Raw genomic sequence first — 25616 nt, 5'->3', positions numbered from 1 at the left:
TAGAATGTAATAAAAACCCTCACAACTGGTCCCGGGACCAAGGCACACTTCCAAGTGAGAGATTTCAGGTGAGGTATTTTAGAGTCTAGGGAATCTAAGCTAACCATACCTAGATAAATTATTAAAGGAAACATGTTCTCGAGGTTCTTCTCCAAAAAAATAATTAACCCACCTTTCCATCAGTGCACCTTACTGTTTTTGGCAGCAACGTGCTGGGCTGGATCTTTACTTTGGTATCATACAGATCTGAGGTTCTATAGTATCTCAAACTGGTTGCAAGTGGAACAGTCAAAATAATCCTAATAACCATCTCCCCATTCTGGTTTGACTTGTCTGGGGTGCTTGGCCCTCTGGAACTTTAAAAATCTCATATGATTCGCATGTGTAGCCAGCACTGCAAATTATTGGCTGTTTTTAAAGTTACGTAACAAAATTTCCTCTTAAAACCCACCATCTCACCATTTAGCCTTCTGGTTACTGCTTATAGTCTCTCCCCACTCCCCGCCAAACACACACAGGGTGGTGTATTTCACTCTACACTCAGACTAGAATCATCCCAAAGTGGAATTCAAGAGGTGTCCTTGGTAAACAAAGAGAACCAGGACCAAGAAAGTGATTTCCACCCAAATACGGTAGAAACAAGGATCACTGCCTGTCATATTGCTCTCTAACTCATTTTCTTGGATCATTTCCTACTTGAGGTTTTCAGAAAAATGGGTGTCCTAGGAGGCGACACCCATCGTTATTTTTCCCACCCTCACGCTGGCATTTGACAGATCTCCCAGATGAAGCTACCAAAGCCCAGGGCGTGCACTGTTTCTCCGCTGCCAAGGCCTCTGAATTCCACCGCACCTACCGCCCGGCTGGACAGCACTCAGGCGCACCGAAGGTCCACTTAAATTAATTCAGATTCCGGGGCGGGGGGAAGCCTGCGCCAAGGGGACCCCTCCCCTCTCCCGGGTTGCCCCAGGTTTTCTGTTTACTGGGGAAGCTGATATTTACTGGGTGGCAGCCCAAAGCGGGCCCCACCCAGCAGCGGAAAGAGAGGCCCCGCGTCCGAGCCCCACAGCTCCGCCCTGCGCCGGAACCGCCGCGCGCCTACGCTCCTTGGGGGCGGTGACACGGCCACGCCCAGCCCCAGTCGCGGTCCCCCTGCCTCAGCCGCTGGCGTCACGGAGCCCGAGCTCCGCCCAAGGTGTTAAATTAACTCCTCTGGGCGCCGCGTTCCGCGCTGCCGCTCCTGACTTTCGCGCCGACTCGGCTTCCTGGTTGCGGACGCAGCGGAGTCGCGGCACCGGGCGTCTGTCCCGCGCGCCATGAGCCCCGCGCGGCCGAGCGTGCTGCCCGCAGTGCTGCGCCTGCTGTCCCTGCTGCCCCTGCTGCTGCTGCTGCAGCTGCCGACTCCACCGGGCGTTCGGGGTGAGTGGGGCCCGGGAGCCGCCGGAGCCGGCTAAGCTTGTCGGGTGTGGGGGAGCGCTTAGGTCTGTCCCGGTGACTGCGCCGAGGGGCTGCGGACCCGGAAGGGAGGCTGTGGTCATTGTTCGGTCACCCTCCACTTTCAGATTTGAGACTTCAGACTTCAGACTCAGGGCTCCTGCTGACTTGATCCCCGGGTGGGAAGAGCGTCTCCGCGGTGCCGGCTCCCGCCTGGCTTGGCTTTGGGGACAGGTGTGAAGGGTTGAGGAAGTACAGGCTGGCTTTCAGGAGCAGCCAAACCTGGGGCAACTGAAAGGACTTTCAGAGCATGCATTTTCAACCCCCCAACAAGTCCGCTTTCCAAGGGTGGGAGGCCAAGGAGCTGTCCACTTACGCCTGTGACACAGCCCTGTGCACTTGTGTCTCTTGCTGGGTGTGCCTGGCAACAGCACCAACGTGGACTCACAGTAAATTCCAAACCACTTTTTTTTTTTTTTTTTTTAAGTAAGAAGGAGGGGTTATTTGCTCTCAACTTTAGTCTTGAATTAATTGACAAGTCGTTAGACCTACCAAGTTCTTGGTATGCCAGTTCAGCTTTGGGCAGAAGTAGAGGTTTATCAGAAGCCATGGACACTTCCCCTATTCGAAGGAACTCTTGGAAAAGAATATTGCTGGGAACTGAAAAGGAGTATTTCCTTCAGGTCTGCTTCTTCCTCTCTAGGTGACTGCGGCCTTCCGCCAGAAGTGCCTAATGCCCAGCCAACTCTTGAAGGGAGTACCAGTTTTCCTGAGAAAACCTCAATAACATATAAATGCAAGGAAGGCTTTGTCAAAATTCCTGGGAAGCCAGACTCAGTGGTCTGTCTTTCCAACAATCAATGGTCAGAGTTTACAGAATTCTGTAATCGTAAGTTCTTCATTTCATTTTAGAAAAGTTATGGGAATGGAATGTGTCTTGTTCAGTGTACTATTATATCTCTTTGGAGTGACTGGTAATTGATAGTTTTCTAGCGTTATTAAACCCCAGTGTATACTGTGTTGGCATTTCACACACCAGCTAATTGAAGGCATTACTTCCCTGCTTCTTCATTAAGAGGTTTTTGTTTTTTTTTTCTTCCCCCTAACACTGCACCTCCCAAATGGGCTAATAGAGAAAGTAAACAATAGGTACTGTTTAGGGAGTAAATTATATGTGAATATATTTGGCAATTACCTTGAGATGCATACCTAGGTGTTCTGTTTTCTTAAATTTCATTTTGTTAAGTAGGACTTAGCAAATATAGCTCTGAAGTGACATTTTAAACTCTAAATTTATTTCCAAATCTATTACATATATAACCCTGTATTAGACTTGAGATAGTCATGTGTCCCTTAATGATGGAGTTATGTTCTGAGAAATGTATCTTTGGGCGATTTTGTTATCTGAACAACATGGACTGAACTTACACAAACCTTAATAATACAGCCTACTACACACCTGGGCTATATAGTGTAGCCTGTTAGTCCTAGGCACAAACCTGTATAGCATGTTACTATACTGAATACTGTAGGGAACTGTAGTACAGTGTGTGTGTGTGTCTAGACATATCCTAACATAGAAAACATGCAGTAAAAATTAAAATTGGTGCACCTGTGTAGGGTTCTTACCATGAATGGAACTTGCAGGACAGGAAGTTGCTCTGGGTGAGTTAGTGAGTGAATAGTGAGTGAATGTGAGTCTTAGGACATTATTATCCCACTACTGAAGACTTTTTAAATTCTGTACACTTAAGACTATGATAAATTTATATAAAAAAACCTTCAATAATCAATTTACCTTGGCTTACTGTAACTTCTTTATAAACTTTTTAATTTTTTTAACATCAGGATCTCTATGTGGTGCCTAGGCTGACCCCCAGACTCCTGATCTCAGATGATCCTTCTGTCTCAGACGCTTTAGTAACTAGGATTACAGGCATGTGCCACTATGTCCAGCTTGATTTTTTTTTTTAACTTTGACGCTTTTATAATAGCACTTAGCTTAAAACACAAACATCTTGTACAGCTGTACAAAATTACTTTTCCTTATTATCCTTTTTCTATATGCTTTTTCTGTTTTTAAGATTATTAAATTTTTTACTTTTTAAAACTTTTTATGTTAAAAACTAAGACACAAACACATACATTAGCCCAGGCCTACACAGGGTCTGAATTATCAATATTACTATCTTTACCTTCATATCCTGTCCCAGTGGAAGGTCTTCAGGGGCAGTCACAGGCATGGAGCTATTATATCCTGTGATAAAAAAGAAAAGCAGAAAGAGTATACTTTAAAATAAAAATATAATATAGTAATACATAAACTAACAGCAGTCACTCATCAGTATCAAGTTTTATGTACTATGCATAATTACATTTGCTATAAATTTATGTGACTGACAACACAGGATATTTGTTTCCATCAGCGTCCCTGCAAACACATGCTGAATGATATTACATTATGATGGCTATGACATCACTAAGTGATAGGAAGTTTGGGGCTCTATTATAATCTTATGGGACCACCATTACATATGCAGTCCATGCTTGACTAAAAAATCATTATGGAGTGCATGACTGTATACAAGCAAAGATTTAAAAAAAAAACAAACACTTAATTCCTGCTTTTCAAAAACTTGGACCAATGGAAACTATAATAAATACAGAAACTGCCACAAATGTTCTTTGAAACCATGTGTGAAATAGCCTCTAACTTTATATTTCTGTCTACTCCTGATAGAAGGTAATAGGATGAAGCTTCCAAGCCTTTGCACGTGCTTTGTGTTTAGTTTATAACCCTTCCACACCTATTACTTCACCTTATCCTCCAGACATCCCCATGACTTCAGCAGGGACCCTTATTCCTCTCTCACACTTGAGAAAACAAGCTCCCACAAGGTAAATAACCCCCTCAAGTCAGCGTCTCTAATGCAAAAGAGCCTAAGTCAAGCTTGGAATTTTGGACTACTAATCCAGTGTCCCTTCCTGTACACCAAGCCTCTCTATAGGCTCACATTTGCCCAGCTGTTTACAGTTTGTGCATAATGTACACAATTGGCTCATCAGATCCTTGTTTAATATAAATTAAATGAATTTATATGTGCAAAACTAAGTGTTCAATGAATATTAGCTATTATTGTTGTTGTTCAGAACATTAGGCCAGGGGTCTGGAATATTTGTTATGTATCCCTTTACCTCATGTTGTGGGGCTGTGTAATTCCCCAGGGCCATAGCAGGGTAACATTTATTGAGTCTTAGTATTGTGCCAGGAAACTTAAATGGGTTATATTTATGAAAAGTGGTGATAGTGATATTTATATATTAGATCTATTTCAAAGGCCTCTGGTAACTAGGAAATGAATGTATTTATGCAAACACCCTTGGTACACCACAAATGCTATAGTGACATTTTGTCAAATACCATGTACGTATAAAGAAGTAAAGGAAAGGGGAGGAATTTCCTCAAATAATTAAACATAGATTATAAAATAAGGTGATATGACTTTCTTGTTGTTGCTTTTGTTAATACTTTTAGGTAGCTGTGATGTTCCAACCAGGCTACTTTTTGCATCCCTCAAAAAGGATTATAATATGCAGAATTATTTCCCAGTTGGTTCCACTGTGGAATATGAGTGCCGACCTGGATACACAAGGGATCCTTCTCAGTCTGTAAAACTAACTTGCCTTCAGAATTTAACATGGTCCAAAGCAGCTGAATTTTGTAAAAGTGAGTATAATTTTTAAAAGTGTTCTCACTTATCTGGTGTTGGGGGAAATAGCTCTTCATTTGTGCTGGAACTCTGGGTACATGTTGTTATTTAGAATAATTCTTAAAACTATCAGAGTCATTTATTTTAAATTAAACAACCTAAATATTTATGTGTTAGGAGTACTTATTCACTCTCAAATTTCACACTTCTTTAATAATGTGAGCTTCTAGATATGTTGCTTTTTTGAAACTTATCAAAAAAATGAAGGTAGAATTCAAGAACTCTAAGGATTAGATATAGCAGTGGTTTGGATGATAAATTTTGTGCCTGATCATTTTAAAAAATTCTAGTTTTACATTTTATACCTTTTACTGCAGTAAAATTAACACATAAAAATTGTATGTATTCAAGGGATACAGTATGATGTTTTAATATACATATGTGTTATGAAATGATGACCACAATCAGTCTAATTAACATATCCACCACATGGTTATTTTTTTATTGTGTGTGTCTGGATAATTTAATGGAAAAAATTGTATTTTATTTTAGAAAAATCATGTCCTAATCCTGGAGAACTACGAAATGGTGATATCAATATCACAACTGGCCTATTTTATGGTTCACCCATCTTCTTCTCATGTGACACAGGGTAAGTTTTGTTATGCTGAAACTCTATGCTTAACAAATAAAGAACAAATTAGTACTTGACATGGAAATCGCTAGATTTGTGACCATTGTTCACAGACTGGTGGCAACCAAAACAACCTCTGTCCTCAAAGATTTTTTGTTATAAGCTCATTACAGTTAAACTTAGTAAAAGAGGTCAAGAAAGGAAATTTTATACCACAAACTTCTCTGAATTCTTAGATTTCATTACATATGTGATTTAAAATAAAATTTTAAATGTGATTGCTAAAGGAAAAAAATTGAGATATGTGGGTAATACTTAAAGAAGTCAGAAGTAGCAATCCTTCATGTATTAAATATGAAGCTAATTTTTAATTGATCTTAATAAGGAATTAGCACCCGAGTTTTTCCATATGCAAACAATTTATGAAATATCATGGGCTAAAAATATTTATCCCTAGTTTGTAAATATCCTTCTAATGTAAATTCTTTTACCTTTCTCTATGGAGGGAAAAGGAATGTACTCATTGAGTACCATCAATGCCTTGAATGCAGCTGAAAACTTTACACTCATTTTCTTATTTACTATTTTCAGATTGAATTATGCTCCCTCTTATGTGCACACTCTGTCCCTCTTTCCGCCCCCACCCCGCTACCTATAGTTTTTTTTTGTTGTTTGTTTTTTTTAAGTACTGAGAATTGAACTCGGGCACTCTACCACTGAGCCATATCCCCAGCCCTATTTTGTAATTTTCTTTAGAGACAGGGTCTCACTGAGTTGCTTAATGCCTCACCATGCTGAGGCTGGCTTAGAACTTGTAATCCTCCTGCCTCAGCCTCCTGAGCTGCTGGTATTACAGGCCTGAACCACTGCACTTTATAAAATAAAGAGTCTTTATAAAATAAAATAAAAATAGCAGTTTTATTTGTCTATTAAATACAGATGTTAGTTGGGTCATTAAAATCTGAGAAGTGCTTTGAACCCTTTAACAATAAATGCTTCCATTAGTTCATGAAATCTGTATTGATCTTTTGGAACTTAGAAATATAAAATGTTTAGTCATCTATGTCATTTAAAAATATTTTCTACATTTTGTGTTTTCTAATATATGCCCCTTGCAAATAAAAAATGTTCTATGTGTCCCACACTTTTTTTTACCCTTTGGATATCTTATAAGTGATATCTTATAACTTAGTTTTTTCTTTTCCTTTAAACTGCCCTATGGACTTATATCAACTATTGCTTTGTCTCCATCTACTGGTGTAATAAATAATTTTAAAATGATATTCTAGAGAATCTGAGAAAAGCTAAGTATGTGTGGATATATCTTAATTTTTTTCTCCCCTTTTTGTTCTAGGTATAGATTAGTTGGCGCATCTTCTAGTTACTGTACTCTTTTTGACAGAACTCTTAAATGGAGTGAACCATTGCCAGAGTGCGTAGGTAAATCTTTTTTAAAAATCTAAGCAGTCTGTTTTTAGAGTTGAATAATAATGATAAATTACTTCTGCTCGTTAAGAATTATCTACAGTGTATATTTCTGGTATCCTTATCTTTCAATGGGTATCATTGCTAATTGAAAGACCTCTAGTGATATTTCTTACTTTATTAGCTGTGGGAATAAACTATCAAGCTTCTCTGAGTCTCAGTATTCTTAACTATAGAATGAGAATTAAAAACAAACTTAGGTTTGCATTGTACTTGATCATTTATTATGTAACCATTCCTTGTGAGAGTCAAGTAAGATAGTAGATTTTCCCCCTGCAATTTTATGGAAAGAAATACTGTCAATCAGAGTATGTATGCCTTGACCCCATATTCTAAAGCAAGTGGCAGTAGAAGGCGTTTAACCCTCTCTTCAGATCTGTAATTTTTCTAAGACTCAGTGTTGCCTACATGTACTCTTAATTTAGGATTATAATTATCAGCTAATAATTACCTAGAAGTATTTTAATATATTCTATGTTTTAATCATTAAGAAAGGAAAGTTGTATAATAAAACAAATGCAGTTTTTGCACTTGAGAATCTTACTTTCTCAGAGTGAAGATGGGGCAGAGAAATAATATCAAAAGTGGATATAGCTGGTTGCAGTGGCACATGCCTGTAGTCCCAGCAGCTCAGGAGGATCTCAAGTTCAAAGCCAGCCTCAGCAAAAAGCAAGGTGCTAAGCAACTCAGTGAGCCTGTCTCTAAATAAAATACAAAATAGGGGTAGGGAATTAGCTCAGTGGTTGAGTGCCCCTGAGTTCAATACCTGGTATCCATCCTATTCCCCCCCAAATACTTTACTAGTAGAGACACATATTCTGAATATTGAGAGAAGTAAAATATTTGTAATTTATTTATTTATTTTTCAGTACTTGGTATGTAACCAAAGGCCTTGCACATGCTAGGCAAGCTCTCTACCACACAGTTACACCGATAGCGTGCAATACTTTTAAATGTAATCTTTATTCTTCCCACCCTTTTCTGTTTCTACACCCAACTTACTCTTCTGCAAATGACTTCTGAAAATTCTGTTGTCAAAATTAATTATTTAGTTCATTTTTTGTATGTTATTAAGAATAGGAAATGAGTATATTGAATATAATTTATCAAGTATTTATTGACTGTCACTCTATGGTAAGTGATGTGTAGAGTCAAACAAGTAAAAGGGATCCTTAACATCAAGGAACCCATTTCAGTCTCACCCACCATGTGCCCTCATTTCGAGATCTACTTTTTTCTCCTTAGAATTATTTAAAAATTTTAATCATTACTACCCATTGCCATTCTTCCTATTTTCTTGGTCCGGTAAAGATACTATAAACAACACTAAATTTAAAATGGAAAGGAAGAAGGAGCTGACCCAGGCAAGGAGTCCCAGAGCCTGGATGAGCAGTCTCCCAATCCAAGGCCAGTATTTTTCAAAAGCAAAATTTTTCACAACTAATATCATGAGTTTCACAGAAATGTAGCCACCAAGCATATATTCTATCATAGAAGAGCTTTTGCACCACAAGCCTGTTTTCTCTTCGTGCTGCCATGTGTGGGCACAGTCCCATTCTCTCTGTTTGATGCCTTGCCTCTATTGTAGATATCCTGATGTCCGTACTTTCCTTCTTGTCTCTTCTTCATCTCTCCAAGTCAGCTACTCTGGTGTCCACATCCTTCAGGAAAGCAATCCAGTAACATATCCAAGTCATGTTCACTATGACCCTTACCCCAACTCTCTACCTATGAGGCCCTGATTTTAAGATCTAGTTCTGATTTACCACATAATTTACTTTTTTTGTTTTGACAATACTAAAAAAGTTTGAGTGGAAATTTAAGTTCTTAAACAAGGAGTGCTTCCCATCAAGTATGCAGCCCTGGTCTATAGACACATCAGTTTACATTGGTGTCCCTGGGTGGATATTGATATGGAGATATGAAGAAGGAAGAGCAGGGGCTGGGAATGTGGCTCAAGCGGTAGCACGCTTGCCTGGCATGCATGCGGCCCGGGTTCGATCCTCAGCACCACATACAAACAAAGATGTTGTGTCCGCCGAAAACTAAACAATATTAAAATTCATATTCTCTCTCTCTCTCTCTCTCTCTCTCTCTCTCAAAAAAAAAAAAAAGAAAGAAGAGCAATGAACACTTTGAAGAATTATCCTTAATTATACATGCAATTTTATTTTTGAATGAAGCCTCACTGACAGAAGGCTCTGTTTTCCCATCTCTGCCAGTGTTTTCTTTTTCAAAATCAGTTTCAGTTGACTGCTGGTATCTGCTAGCAGGCACTCAACCCTTCCTATGCAATGACTGTCTTCTCAGATCCCTCTCTTAACTCCCCACATGTAATCACTAGGTCATCTTGCTTTATTTCTTCTATATACTTTTCAAACCTGTGTTTCAACTCCATCTCTATCACTTCTAATAGTTTATTATTCCTTGCCTGGAGTATTGCAGTGAGGGCAGTCCCTAACATTTTCAGGTCCCAGGCTAGACTATAAATGGAGATCCCTGAGGAAACCTGGAAGGGATATTGGCATAGGGAATTCTGGATACTAGTTCCTGAATCATGTTATAGAATGGAGGAAGAAGTGGTGTGATAGGCTTTCATTGAGCAAATCTTCTCAGACCTACAGATATCCCTACTGGCTGGAGAGAGGCATTCTCCATAGAGCTAGCACAGAGCCTTCAAAATGTGAAGCCTGGGGCAGAACTCTCAGTTGACCGAGTTCCATTGATGATACTGATAGTAATGGCCTCCCACCTCCATTCCTGTATCCCATTAACATTTTATCCATAGTCTAACTAGAGTGACCTATTGGGAACACAAATATGTCTCCTTCTTAAACTTATTGGTATATCTCATCATTTACTTAGTATGAACTCCTTAGTATGACGTGGTCTACTTCTCCACACTCATGCTTCATCCTCATATTTTATGCTCAACCCATGCAAACTGCTTGTACTTTTCCATATACCTTACAGTTCTTTTGCCTCTACTTATTCCTTAAGTTGCTGCTTCCACCTGGAATGTCCTTCAGCCCCTCTTGTGCTTGGCTGCTGTTTTCCTAATCAAGAGTCTGTCCTGTAGTCCTTCAGGAAGACTTCCCAGGCTGATGAACAACTTTTCTTCACTCTTTCCATACCACCTGCATACTTCTGTGATAACCCTTACATTTTATTTTGAAGTTATCCCTTTGACTCTCTCCTGTGCACCCTAATTTGGTGTCAATCAAAATAGCTTGTTCTTGGGCTGGGGCTGTAGCTCAGTGGTAGAGTGCTTACCTTGCACGTGTGAAGCACTGGGTTTGATCCTCAGCACTAGATTAAAAATAATAATAATAATAATAAAGATATTGTGTCTAAAAATTTTTTTTAAAAAAACAGCTTGTTCTTGCTTTGCTTAATAGCCTTAAAGATCTTTATAAATTTGTCAGTATTCTATGGATACTTAAGTCCACCCCGTATAATTTAATTTGTTGCACATATGTAATTATGTTGCTTTCCTATTTAAAAAAACTTCATGCTCTAAAAATATATGGAACCATTGAACTTTTTAATCAGGGTAGCTGCCAGGAAGAGGGCTCCTCTTTTGATGGGGGGTGGGGGATATCAGGATTTGAACTTAAGGGCACTCTACCACTGAATCACATCCCCAGCCCTATTTTGTATTTTATTTAGAGACAGGGTCTCACTGAGTTGCTTAGCTCCTTGCTTTTGCTGAGTTTGGGTTTGAATTTGTGATTCTCCTGCCTCAGCCTCTCAAACCACTCGGATTACAGGCCTTTGCAACCTGGATCATAGGCCTGTGCCACCTTGCCAGCAGGGAGAGGCCTCTTTTTACAACATAATTAGAGCAATTCTGCTTGTATTTGTTTTACAAATTCAGCTGCTCAATAAGATTTATCTTGAGTCTCTTCGAGTTACTACATACTAAAAATTTTTGCTCTAGAAGCGAAAATATAGTCCTGACACTTAAGATCTTTTACTCTATTCAAAATGATCTGTATATATTTCTGAATTCTCAACTCCTTTCATTTATTGCCATTCCCCTGGAATGAAGAGCTATGCTGTCTTTCCTGTCTTGGAAGAAGGGTACATTTTAGGATTAAACTCAAGTTCCATTTCCTCCCTAAAGTCATTTCCGACTGCCCTATTTATTTGACTCTAACATCCTGTAGCATTGACTTTTTCAAGCTGTGGTTTGATGTGTGGCACATACAAACCTTACTGGAATTTTTGGTTTACATGTGTTCTAAATCTAATTATTTCTATAAATTGATCTCAACATTAGCATTCATGTTCTATAATATTTGCATTTAGAGCTCCAGATATTCTACCCATTACTTAATAGGCATGTACGAGCATCCTTTGTTGATAATGCTGAGCTTGTAGGGGGTGGAGGCAGCCAGAGGCTTGACTATGGGGATTTCAATAGATTACCTTTGGTCTCCTGCCCATATTATCCACATGTGTAGTCAAAAGAGAATGGTGATGAAGCAAAAAGAAATGAATTTATTCACAGTTCAATCCAAAGCCAAAATAGTATAGAATTTATATAGTGAACAAAAGCCAAGAACTATTGTTGTAAGTCTGGTTTGTAAATCCTGCTCATCTTCTGGTTCCCTAGTGTGGGGGCTGGGGGCAGTTTCCATTAGGCATGATATGCAGCTTGGCAAGGTGTGGGGAGGGACAATTAAATGTACTTAACCTGTACTTAAAAGGTACAAGTTGGGTGCTTCTTCTAGATCTTTTAATTTTAAAGATGGTCCTTTTACAAACTGAGAAAGTGATATATTTTGATTTTTAAAAAATCATGTTTTAGTTTTTATTTGTAAAAGTACCTTGCTAGTTATATTTTTTTAAAAAAATTTGTAATACTTTTTAAGAAATTTACTGTCCAGAACCAGTCCAAATTGACAATGGCTATATTCAAGAGGAACACGAAGTTTATGTATATAGACAGTCTATAACATATGGATGTAATAAAGGATTCACCCTGGTTGGAAAGAGCTCCATTTATTGTACTGTCAAAGAAAACGAAGGAGAATGGAGTGACCCGCCACCTGAGTGCAAAGGTAATCAGTTCACAGTAGTTATATTTTTGTTTATTCTTACCCTTAGGCCTGTATGTGGGCTATAAAGATTCTATGAACTCTCTTGAGAAATAAATGTAAAATCGTATATATATATTGCATATTTTCACTTTTCTGTGGGACAGTTTTTCATCCGATTGTCAGAGGGGACTGTGACTTCTATATACACAGGCAAAAAGAATATAAAATATAAAAGCTTAAGAGACATTTGAAATATATTAAAATTCTGAGGTTAGAAAGAGAGGAGAGAGGTAGAACAGAGAAAAAAAGAATGAAGAGGGGAAGGAGAGGAAGTTGGAAGAGAAAGGGAAGGGATGAAGGCAAGATATTGAAGAAGATAATGACCAAGAATTTTCTATAACTGATGAAATATACCAGGCACTGATTACTCACTTCTCAACAAAAAGAAGGCAGCCCAAAAGACGATGAAAAGAAAACTGTAAAATACTATAAGAAAATGACTGTTCACCTAGATTCTGTACCCAGTGAATTTATCTTTCAAAACTACAAACAAAGTTCAGATATATTCAGACAAAAACTGAGGGAACTTGTCAACGGCATACCAGACCTTATGAAAACTAAAGGAAATTTTTAAGTAGGATGAAAATAATCCCATGTCATACATGAACATGCAAGAAGAAATGAAGAACACTGACAATGGGTAATGAACACTGACTTCATGAGGGATTAAAATACTGTGTCTTGTGGGATTTGAATTATATGTAGAATATAATAGAAATAGAACCTCCATTAGTAATAAGGAAGAGGAAGTAAATTCAGTGTAAATGTTCCAAAGTTCTAGATGTACTGAAAAAAGTGGGAAAAGTAATTAATTTGCCTAGTTGGTTTATAGTCTAATGCTAATTGCTAGAGTTGCCACCAAAGAATTCTAAAAGAATGTGTATATCACAAGAATAAAGGAAGGATATTATTTAATCCTGAAGAAAATGAGAGGAATGGAAACAAATGTAAAATAGATAGTGGTTGAAACATAAATTCATCAGTAATTGTATTAATTGTAATTTGACTAAGATTGGCAGACTCAAAATAAAACTTAACTATTTACTGTTTACAGGAGATATAGTTGAATGATAAGACAATAATTTGATTGAAAACAATGGTAAATGTACTATACAAACATTAACAAAAATGGTGCAGCTCTGTTAATATCAATGAGTACCTGAAGATAGGACAGTTCATAATAAAGGAATCAATTTGGGAAATCTGCAATTCACAATCTAAAATATGTATGCATTTGAAAAATAGTTTCAATATAAGGACAAGAATGGACAGGAAAAAAATAGACAAATCCACAATCACAGTTGGAAAATTCTACATACTGTTTCAGTAGCTAATAGAATGAACATCAAAAATCATTAAGAATATGGAAGATCTGAGCAATAGTTGAGCTTAAATTTATGTGTAAGGATATGGGATCCTCAATGACAGATGGCCCATTTTTTTCAAGTGCACATGAGACCTACACCAAAATTGACCATATAGCTAGGCTTGGAATTAAATGGATTTCAGAAGATTGAAGTTATTCAGAGCATGCATTCCTAAACACAGTGGAATTAAATTACACATCAATAACAAAAAAAATAAATAAATTTTCAGGAAATATAACTCCTTTGGTAGTATATAAGTCCTCTGAATCAAAAATAAAAATTAATTCAGTGGAACAAAGAGTACTTTTTATACACAAGGGTTTTAAAATGAAAAGTCCATATAAAAACCTTATTTACTCCAATGATGATGACATTATTTGAGTGCTGCTAAGTGCTGTGTTCCTTGCTAAGTATTTTATTGACTTGTCCCTTATATCATCCTGTGATATAGGTAAAGGGAACAAACAAACAAAAAAATAACATACCATCTGAGTACCCAGAATACTGGGTGTGTGATGGGGGGTGGCTGTGGTACTGGCTGATACAACCTGTTGCTTTGGGGACACAGCTGTGTGAAGCAGTTTACCAAGTCATTTCTATTCATCTTTACAATGATGTCATGCAATCTACATTAGGTTTTTTTGTTTTTGTCTTCATTTTTTATTAATTTATTTTAAAAAATTGACATAATAATTGTACAATTACATGGAGTACAATGTGATGTTTCAATACATGTACAACTGTGCAATGATCAAATCAGAATAATTAGCATCAATCTGTTCTGTTTTTCTCCTCAGTTTACAGAGGAGAAAAGCAAAGCTTAGAGGGATTAGAGAACAAAGGATTAGACCCTTGGCATGTGGTAGAACAAGCCTCTGGCACTGTCTGCACAGCAAGTCTGTATAAGCAACCAAGACATTGCCATTTTGTTATTTGTGGTTCTAAGAATATGTCTTTAATGGAAGTTTTGTAATAATTGTTCTTTGGCCTGAAATCTGAAGAGGAACTAAACAGATACATAGAGAGAGTTGGTAACTGGTACAAGAGGAAAAGGGAATTATTTTTACTCAGGCCTATGAATTACTTAACAAAGAAGTGAAATAGGTGTCCAGGATAACTAACATGTCCTGAAAGCACTGGAAAAAGCAACAGTGCTGTGACTGTCTACAGCAGTTCAGTGAGAGCATCCTGTTGTTCCTTGGTCCTGGCATACGGGAAGGAAGACAGTTTTGGAGAGAAAATAAAGAGAACTGAGAATGAGATCACCACTGACTCCAAATTTGGTTTCCTTTTTCTTCTTTCCCCACACGGAAAAGTTTGAGAACCTCAATATGACCTTAATATAAATCTGTTTTAGTCACCTATAGGTGTAATTAATATCAGAAGCAAAAACAATGTATTATTTTAACTCCTTGCCATATACAGTAAGACTAGATTTCCCAAAAAAGTCAGTCTAGGTTTTTGGTGGGGACAGAAAGCCTACAGAACAAGCAGTGGCTAAGAAAGTTTCACTGGGAAAGCAATATTTCGCTAATTTTTTTTCTTAACATTTTTCCTCCACAGGAAAATCCTCAGGTTCCAAGCCTTCACCGACAGCTCAGAAGCCCACCACAGTCAGTGTACCAGGTACAAGAGCCCCACCAACACCGCAGAAACCCACCACAGTAAATATTCCAGCTACAGGAGCCCCACCAACACCCCAGAAGCCCACCACAACCAGTGTACCAGGTACAAAGGCCTCACGAACACCTCAGAAAACCACCACAGTAAATATACCAGGTACAAGTGCCCCACCAACACCGCAGAAACCCACCACAGTAAATATTCCAGCTACAGGAGCCCCACCAACACCCCAGAAGCCCACCACAACCAGTGTACCAGGTACAAAGGCCTCACGAACACCTCAGAAAACCACCACAGTAAATATTCCAGCTCCAAGAGCCCCACCAACACCTCAGAAGCCCACCACAGTCAGTGCACCAGGTACAAGAGCCCCACCAACACCTCAGAAGCCCACCACAGTCGATGCACCAGGTACAAGAGCCCCACCAACACCTCAGAAGCCCACCACAGTCGATGCACCAGGTACAAGAGCCCCACCAACACCTCAGAAGCCCACCACAGTCAATGCACCAGGTACAAGAGCCCTACCAACACCGCAGAAACCCACCACAGTAAATATTCCAACTACAAGTACTCCACCAACATCTCAGAAGCCTACCATCGTAACTGTTCCAGATACAAAAGCCCCAACACCTCAGAAGCCCACCACAGTAAATGCTGCAGATACAAGAGCCCCACCAACTTCTCAGAAACCCATCACAGTAAATGCTCCAGATACAAGAGCCCCACCAACTCCTCAGAAGCCCACCACGGTAAATGCTCCAGATACAGAAGTCCCACCAACTTCTCAGAAACCCACCACAGTAAATGTTCCAGATACAAGATTCCCAACACATCAGAAGCCCACTGCAGTAAATATCCCAGCCTCAGAAGCCCCATTAACTTCTCAGAAACCTACCACAGCAAATAATTCAACCACAAAGACCCCAGCAACAGCTCAGACATTCACTATATCAAATGCTCTACCTACAAAGACCTCACCAGCTGCCCAGACTCTCCTCGTGGCTAATGCTTTTGCTACACAGACCACAACAACCACTCAAAAAGTCTCCACCACAAAAGCTTCATTTACACAGCGTTTTCCAGCAACACGAAAGTCCACTACTTTACATGTCCCAGTGACCCAGGGTCTCAAAAGTACAAAAAGATTCACCTCTGCTCGTATTACAGCAACACAGCGCCCACCTGTTCCCAAAGCAACCACGAGTTTTCATACAACAAGAGTAACGGAAGGAAAAGCAACTTCTCCTTCAGGTCAGTTGGTGCTGTTCTCAAATGTGATCTGATGCACTATGAGGAAATGTGAAGCTGACCAAGATTGCAAGATTGGATAGTTTCCAATTTATTGTAGCCAGGCTTTTTCAAATGCTTTTGACTCATTCATAATCATTGATAAATGTAAATAATAAGATGACGAGTTTTGTTAGAATCTGCTGAAAGGAAGTTAAGTTTCTCATAGTTTCTTGATGGTAAGATGGGTTCAGTTGTTATTTACTATTTGATCTTTTCAAACTTGTTTCTTGCCACCAAGTTAGAGAACTAAATTTAGATGATGTTTGTTTTAGTATTCAATAGCTGTCATAACTTATGTTTATAGTGTTGAATGTCAAACAGATATAGGCGCTGGTATTTATGTTACTTGATTAAGTAAATAATGTATAATTTATAATTATTTTACTTATAAAAACTGAAGTTGCTTTTGAGCTTTCAAGTATATTTTATTAATAGCTATGTATAGATATTAAATCTCTAGCAAATCAGATAAAATTTAAAAATTTAAATTTTGTAAATATTTTTTTCTTCTTCTTTTTTTTCAGGTGCTGTCAGTCTTATATATGGTAAGTTTGGCTCCCAGACAGTTAAAAGAAATTGCCATCACTGTGGGATGTACAACCCATATTCCTGGAAGAGAATGTTACCTTTTAACTGTCTTAGAAAAACTATCAAAATGCAGTGTTTATGGGCACCTAAGAGAAAATGGGTAAATGCATTTTATCAACATGTTGTGTGGACACCATTAGGTACTCGATACATTCCTGTGTATTCCAAGTCATGCTCTTGTTCCAAGGTAATTTTAAGACAACTTCAGATCACAAGGCCAATCAATCAAGTAGTATTGCGTGCCCACTGTCTCAGAGCCTCATTCTAGGAACTTACAAGGTGGAAACAATTATAAATCAGTTTGTATCCTCAAGTGTTTGACAATTGATCATAAATTACTTTTTTTACCATTTCTAGATCTCTGTCCTATTCCAGATGAGACAAAAAGTGCTACCTTTGATAACATATTTGTCTTTTCCTCTTCTCTGTCATTTGAAGCAAAGTTCTTTTAAAAACTGTTCTGTTGCTGTGCAGACAGCAACAGAATAATCTGCGTTGCAGTTTATTCTGACATTTGGTACTGTATTTTCTTTGTATAGACATATTTGATGTTATACATTAACAAAAAAATCAATAAACTATGGTAAGAGAAATGTTGTTAAGAAACAATACAGCTAGATTTATATACTGATAAGAATGTTCAATTGACAATACACTTTTATTTTAAAAAAGTGTTTATTTTTATATTATGTACTTTTTAGCAAAGTTCCCTGTCTTATATATGCATGAATTATCAAGGGACAATAAACCTGAAAACAGATATTTTGTTATTACTAGTATTGTTATTTTATACTGCAAATGCTGGAAGATTTAAAAAGCTAACCGATTTATCTTGAAAGATTCCAACAGTTGGAATTCTTTGTTTATTCTATATTTGAAATAGAAATAAATGTTTTCTAAATGAAAAAACAATCTCATGATTTAATGATTCACTGTTCACAAAAAAATGATGAGTTTTATAGATGGCTTTTTTTTTTTTTTTACTTGACCAAGGGCATTCAGTAAAAGTTTGAAGAGCTTATTTTTTTTTCTCTGAAGTTCTCAAGGTCTATAATCTGATTTATTTCCCAGGAAACTCTATTCAAGGTTGGTTGTAATTCCAGCTTGTGTTAAAAAATAAAAAGGAGCTCCTTCTTTCTTGACCCAGACATATAGCAGCATTTGTGTGTGTGTGTGTGTGTGTGTGTGTGTGTGTGTGTGAGAGAGAGAGAGAGAGAGAGAGAGAGAGAGAGAGAGATAGATAGATAGATCTTGGAAGACATAATCCTGATAATTATTTTATTTCTCAGATTAATGTTGTGAATCATTTTAAAGATAAGTAAACTGTGTTGCAAAGAAATTGCTTTTGATTATACTGCAGTGTAAGTAAATGATGCAGATGATAGAACTTGGGAAGTAGTTGATTTTTGTTTTCTATTTAATTGCACTAATGAATCTTCATAGTATTTCCTAATTGCCTTGTAAATGACACTGGCACTATGAATTTTAAAAATATTCTTCTACTGGATCTCTCAATATGTATTTATTCTTTCCTTTTCTCTGCCAAGGACCTGCTTAGACGCACACCCACATCATCATCTTCCATGAGATTTTAATACTGTTCATTAAATCTATTTATGTATGTTTCTATATAACTGTACTTTATACAGATAAAAACAGTAAGGTTGGTTTTTTTTTTTTGTTTGTTTGTTTTTTACCTACTTGGGATATCACCCCCATATGGTTTTACTAGTTTTTGTGTTTGAAGACAATATTATATAGAAAAAAGAAAAAGAGTTTGTGCTTTGTGCTTTGGATTCAGTCAGACCTTGGTCTGAATCTCTTTTTTTTAATTTAGTAAATATTCAAAGCAAGTAATTAATCTCTCAGTTCCAGTTTTCTCATTTATGAGAGAGAAATTATGGTTTCTATAAAAAAGTCTTTGAAGCTTGATGTGATACTGGATTTGAAAACTCTAAGCATAGTGCCAAAAGTTAAATGAATATAGTTTCAAGAAATCATAACACTATGAATTTTATCATTCCCTCTGGCCACACTGAAGAATAAGAGCAGTTTTTAATTCAAGTAATATTTGCATGTTTGCTATGTAGCCAGTACTGTACTGAGATTTTTATATGTGTTAATTTTCTTCTTAGAGTAGTTTTATAATGTAGCATTTTTATATTTTTCAGCTGATAAAACTGTAGTTTCACATAATTTATAACTTGTCCAAAGTCACAGAGATAAAAGGAAACTGTCCAGTGAAGGATAGCATTTCTTCCTAGTAATAGGACAAGAGCCTGCACAACTCAAATTAGACAAGGTAGCCTTGACTTTTTTACTAATATTGTTATATTTTCTCCTCTCATTGTGGAAATACCATATTGTGACATTCGTAAATTCTTTATGCTCAATTGAAAGAATATTAAAGAAAAAGCAAATACTTGGTGAAATACATATTTTTCTATATTCTTTATCATATACATATTTACTTATCCTTTACATGTCTACTTGACTATGGCATGTATTCCCAATATTCATATGTAGCCAAATTCTAAGTGTACTTGCAAGACTCTAACATCTTATGCAGTTATTTCAAATGAATAATTTGCTGATTCAAGAGTTACCACTGTCTTATTACATGTTTCTTCACCTGACATACTTCAGTTCCACTACAATAATTATCCATCCGTTACTCAGAGTTAAAAAGTCAGATAATATATAAGAAATCAGATAATATAATAATAAAGTTTTTTGTGATTGTTGCCACCTGGAAAAGGAAGTGTGTGAATTTCTTTTATCTGAAAAATTTGAAGAACCACAGAGACCAAATCTAACAATCATGTCAAGACACATAAAGTGTCCATTTCGTGTTGCTCAGAGGCAGTAATGTTGAGAAAATTTATAAATGTGAAAATTTAATGTAACTTTGACTTTTCTGGGTATCAATATATACTCACCTACAAAATGAGAGTGGACTCCAAAATGCCTTCTAACTCATTATTCAGTTTATATTTGAACTACTGATGATCAAACATTTAAAAGTAAGCATGGTTGTGTTGAAACACTTTAGAATCCTCTAAAACCTGTTTAAAAAAATTTGTATTTGAGCACTATGATACTTTATTTCTTTCTCTTTCAAAGAAGACAGGAGAAATAACATGCTGTATTTATTGTTGAACTTGTGACATAGGAATCCATATAACCAAATGCAAGTCATGTCTCCCATTTTTTCTTTAACTTGTCTTATAACTACTGTGTGTCATTGTGAAGCTCCATTGTATATGCCGTTGTTGTTATTAACTGTATTACCAAATTTTTTCCCCTCAAGGATTTGTTGCTGCTGCTATAATAATTGGTATCCTAATTCTAGCCAAAATTTTCTGGGACTATGGAAAATCAGGGTGAGCAGAAATTCTGATAATTTTTTAAAAATCTATTCTTGGCTGTTGTTTTTCAGTGATACTTAATACTGTATCAGTAGATAACTTGCTTAGCTTTATTGTATTTTTGGACATGTTGCCTCTTCATTCCTTTTGTCTGTAATTACTGTCCTGGAGAAGAGATTTTTGTGTCTTTTTTTTCCCCTCAGTATATTCTAGGACAGAAACCACATTACATAGGAAAATGATGGAAAGCCAGTGTCTCACTTTGTGATGTCTTAAATCAATGGACCCTTTTTCTATTCAGTATAATTTATGATACCTGTGTATTATACAGAAGGAAAGAAATCTAGGAAAACTTAACTTCTCACATTCTTAAATTGCCTGTGATGAGGTGTTTTTCTGTACTGTGTATATTAGGTACCAATCTAACCCAAATCAACCCAGCAATTAAGAATGCAGGCCCTGGGTGTGACTGCTCACTTGGTCTGTCACTTATGCTCTCTGTGACTGTGAGCAACTTAACCTCTCTGTGCCTCAATTTTTCATGTGCAAAGTATCATACCTACCTCATGGGATTGTAAAAAGGATTACTTAAGTTGTCACCTGTAGAGGGTAGAACAAGTTGCTTGGCACATGATACACACTCAGAGGTTAAAACAGCAACAGGACAAAAAAAAATCAATATTATTCAAAACATCCAATCTGCATTGAATCCACATTTTAACTGTAAATGTCCTGGTTGGCTCTGATGTATCCTGTAGACAGAGTGATTTAAATGTACCTGTTTTGTTTTAGGAATTTAACTGTTCAGAAATCTAATTGTGAAATTCATATAGGCCTGAGTTGTTCTCAGTTGCTTGAATGCCTGTCCTTTCTGTTTTCATTAATTAATATAACAAGTACATTTTAATTTTCTTACTAAATTTCCTTTTTGGTTGACTTGGGCTATCTAGTTTTTGCCCTCTATGACTTTTTCCTTTCTCCTTAAATTAACAATAGTATCTAAGCCTATTATAAGCTAAAGTATATGAACATTCTTTAAATAAGTGTTTCAACCTTTTGGTAAAAATATTTGGCTGGCAGGTCCTAGGGTCAAGGATGGAAAAGGTTAACAGTTTTTACAGATACTTGCTTAGTATCAATTAAGAAGTCTAGGTACTACAATAGCAAGTGTATTAAGATATATCTTTTTCTAAATTTTAAGAATGTGGTTAGAGCCTAGCAAAAACTAGCAGATTCTTAGGCATGTAGAGTGAGTGAAGTTAGAATAGATGCCTGAACACAACTACTTTGGAAGAAATTCAGTCAATTCACCAACCTTATGTACTTATTCCAGCTCTCTTTTTAGAGTGTTATAAATTTATTATGTTATAAATTATCAATTTATAAAGCATTATCAGTTTACCAAAGTTAATGCCTTGGTGCTCCATGAGTCAGGAGAGGGTGGCAAGGGATGAGTTTACCAGCTTTCATCAGCATCTTTACATACTTTGGTAAAGCAATTTGCCATGATATTTTACTAGGATGAAAAATGCTGGAATATAGAAGCAGTATTTGTATTGAATTATATTTGGGGATTTTTGCAGTAAACATAATTGCTTAATTTCTGAAACAGAGGGAATGTCATACAAACCCATAGCACTTGACCTTTCTTATGTACGCTTAAAAAATAATCCACTCACCTTATTTTGAAAGTGCAAGCTGTCAAGGGTAAGAACTGATTTTATACATGCGGGTTATTCTCCAGATTTCATATTTATTTAATTAAAAATTTGAACTTCATTAGGACAGAGGATACAGTTAGCTAATGTGAAAGTGATAATGTAACTGTATGTAATCATTTTTATGTCTGTCTACCAGAGGGTTTATTTACTTCTTTAAAAGTGTTGGGTTTTTACAATAAATTTTAGTGTAGGGATGGGAGAGTAAGCAAACGCCTGATTTTGTTCTTTGATTGAAATTTACGTTATATAATTCAATTAGTTTTTTCCTTCTTTACTATCCAGCTCTTATAACACACATGAGAACAACAAAGCAGTCAATGTTATGTTTCATAATTTAAGTGAGACTGATGATACCTCAGAAGTCAGACATTCTGATAAATTATAAAAGGTATATATATATAATTTAATAAAAGCACATTTCTGTGTCTTGTAAAATATCCTTCAAGACAGTGGGCTTAGGGTTTCTGCAGACTCTTAAAGGATAATAGAGTCTTAAGTCTCTATAATAGAGTCTTAAGTCTTTATTATTGCTAGAATTGTTTTTCTTTGTTGAACAAATGACTAACACTAACTCTGTTCTTACTGTGACGCATGTCATCCATTCTTGCATCAGCAGTATGCTCATCATCTCATCCTGAGTCGCACTCTGTTTATTGTACTGATTAGATGCTATGATGCCACAAATATTTGGGAAGGGAACAATGATACATTAAGGCTTAATAACAATGTTTTCATTATGACAATTTGCATCATGAGATGATTGGCCTGTTCCATGTTTGTTTCTCCTGTTGCTTAGTGGCTTTTAGTGTTTAAAAAACTTATGTGTTAAGATATTTTTTTATGAGTCATGCATATGGATCTTAAAAGACACTATTTGTCTTTACACAAAAATTACTTGATGTAAATGTACCTGTGAAATTTTCTGTGTCTAAATCTAACGAATCTTTCCTCTACTTCACAGGTTGACTGTAGGAGATAATCATTGATTTTTGGTATAAATGTATCTTAAATGACTCTAGCTTGGCTACTATTAATCTAAGAAACTAAAAATTTTCATATTTTAATTGTTGCTATAGCTATTAAATTATGCCTGCAGAAGTTATTCGTGCTTTTTAACTTACTAATTTTGCATTTGTTTTGTACCCCCAGTTAACCAACTCTTTTTGCTGCTTTATCACATAGAAACTAAAACTTAAGGTTTGTTATTAGTGAATGACCCATTTTGATTTTAATTTTTTTTTTCACTTTCAGGGCACACATGTGTAACTTTGACAGTTTTGCTTGTGACGCTAGGAACCATTGGCTGTCTGACTTAGCCAAAGAAGAGTTAAGAAGAAAGTGTACTCAAGTATGCAGAATACTTGTAGTTTGTTAGAACATTCTGGAGAAGTGGATACAATAAATGCAGTAGTTCTCTATGTTTTACATGTTATTCTTGTGTTTAAGGTATATTGGGAATGTTAACAAAGCAAGGACAAAAGAGTATGTCTGGAATCACGTTCCCAGTATACCTAAGGCCTCTTGAGAATAGAACAACTCCCAGAATATGGAGGGTGATCACTCCTAAAAGTGTAGGAACATGTAGAGGTTTGTTCCTATTTAGACTGGGAATGTGAAAAAAAGGAAATAAATGTTTTGTTTTGTTTTCACTCGATGTGTTATTTTAATTTAATGAAAAGTAAAAAGTTAAAAATATTAATTGGCTAGCAAAAAACAAACAACAGAATCTAGTGTCTTCTAAACAGAATTGCCAAAAAGAGATGAATCACATTCTAAAATGATCTTGATCTGTCAGGAATTTTCATCTCTACTTAGTCTATTACTTGTGAAATGATTAAACTGTAATTTTGTCCTGAGGACAAATATTTTGTTTTGTTTTCCCCAGTAAAAGAGAATTGTGAAAATTGTCTTCTTTGATTTAATATCTTTAAAAATACTCTGGAGATCTCATTGACATAAGATTCTATTATTTCTGAAATAAGGTGTTTATAGTGAATTGTAAATCTTATTCTTTTGTAATATAAGATTAATTTATTTATATTTATTTATGTCAGTGAACATTTGGTTTCACATGTAAAACAAGAAAACAAGCTATGTAAAGAAAAATTTATTTTCCTTAAATAGAAATAAATAATTAGTCACATTTTTGCCTCATGTAGTATTTGAAATTTATTTTCTTAAATGTGAATATTTTATTTCTCAATAAGAGATTATCTTCCTGCCTCCCAAAAGTAGTTTAGAATATTGTCTTTTGATTATCCTCGGGTGAATCATTTTCAGTTACTTTTAAATTGTACCATATTGTATTTTCTGGTTACTGGTATTTTCCTTTTAGTTTATTATTTGTTATTGGTTCACTTAAAGGCAACACATTAATTTCTGTGTTCTTAATCTGTTCTTGTAATTTGTTGATTACATTTTAAGTGTTTGACTAGACTAGAATATGCATACAACGCTACTAACAAAGATTATGTTTGCTTCATCTATTTTGTCAATGGTAGTAAAAAACTTTAACATAAATTCCACATGCTTCATGAAATTTCTCTGTAAATACTAAAATATACATTTTTAATAATAAGGACATTCTTATTCCTAAATGACTCTAGTTTGGCCAGAGTCACCATTAACAATATTAATAATTACTTTCATTAATTTCTAATATTACAAAATTCTTTATGCTCTTCTAACTGGGAATGGGCAAATAACTACCTACTGATTCATTCCTTTGTTAAATATAAGGGCCTGCTCTGCTATCCTGCAACAACCTGGTACTTCTTAGAGTAGCAAGGACAGCACTGGTTCAGTTATTCCAAATAATACCAAAGAGCCTACTATGTGCAGGTTACCATCTGTTAGTCTTAGGGTTCCAAAGATATCCGCAATGTCTGTCCCCAAGTTGCGTATAGTCTACCACAGGAAGAATAAGACTATTTACTGAGAGAAAAAATGCAGACTTGAGTTATAGCGCATACCTTATAGAACACATTGGGTGCTTACGCTGCTGTCTGTTAAACAAATGAGTGGTGGGCAGGGTGGCGTTCAAGACAGGGTGCTGAGCAAGAGAAGAACAAATGGAATTCTAAGGCAGGACTGGGAATGACAGTGAAGCATATTGGAAGTAGGAAGGGCTTGGAAGAGGTTGTGAGTGTTGTACATTCACTGTAGGAGTAAAAAGTATGAAACTTGTGACTCTTTATTCTGCCTTGATCCAAATAAAAGAATCAATAGGAGCAGGTTTATAATATCAAGTATTTCAGATATTGAGGAATAGTGAACTTTGACTATATA

The 25616-nt window shown here is 36.4% G+C and overlaps 1 protein-coding gene across 5 annotated transcripts; it reads left to right on the top strand.

Moving 5' to 3' along the window:
- The first annotated feature begins 1156 nt into the window (after positions 1-1156).
- On the top strand, positions 1157-23746 carry Cd55 (CD55 molecule (Cromer blood group)). 5 transcript variants are annotated; one of them, XM_076831477.1, is made up of 13 exons: positions 1157-1419; positions 2138-2323; positions 4970-5161; positions 5697-5796; positions 7133-7218; positions 12141-12329; positions 15299-15361; positions 16529-16612; positions 17176-17196; positions 20550-20622; positions 22611-22716; positions 23290-23320; positions 23580-23631. In XM_076831477.1, exons 1-11 carry the CDS (start codon positions 1317-1319, stop codon positions 22711-22713), a joined length of 1200 nt encoding a protein of 399 aa, XP_076687592.1. In that variant the 5' UTR covers positions 1157-1316; the 3' UTR covers positions 22714-22716; positions 23290-23320; positions 23580-23631. The 5 variants fall into 5 exon arrangements, with proteins under 5 accessions (XP_076687592.1, XP_076687588.1, XP_076687590.1 ...); XM_076831473.1 differs by having other exon boundaries at positions 15299-15616; XM_076831475.1 differs by lacking the exon at positions 22611-22716 and having other exon boundaries at positions 15299-15616; positions 23580-23746.
- Positions 23747-25616: the final 1870 nt, after the last annotated feature.

This window comes from Callospermophilus lateralis, chromosome 13 (assembly GCF_048772815.1).
Source record: "Callospermophilus lateralis isolate mCalLat2 chromosome 13, mCalLat2.hap1, whole genome shotgun sequence".
Lineage (NCBI taxonomy): Eukaryota > Metazoa > Chordata > Mammalia > Rodentia > Sciuridae > Callospermophilus > Callospermophilus lateralis.
Note: the sequence above shows the minus strand (reverse complement) of the source record. Positions and strands in the feature narration are given on the sequence as shown.

Coding starts and splice junctions, on each gene's coding strand:
- Cd55 (XM_076831474.1), top strand. CDS start 1,317: ATGAGCCCCGCGCGGCCGAGCGTGCTGCCCGCAGTGCTGCGCCTGCTG. Junction 1,420..2,137: donor GACTCCACCGGGCGTTCGGG/GTGAGTGGGGCC, acceptor CTTCCTCTCTAG/GTGACTGCGGCCTTCCGCCA. Junction 12,330..15,298: donor CCCGCCACCTGAGTGCAAAG/GTAATCAGTTCA, acceptor TTTCCTCCACAG/GAAAATCCTCAGGTTCCAAG.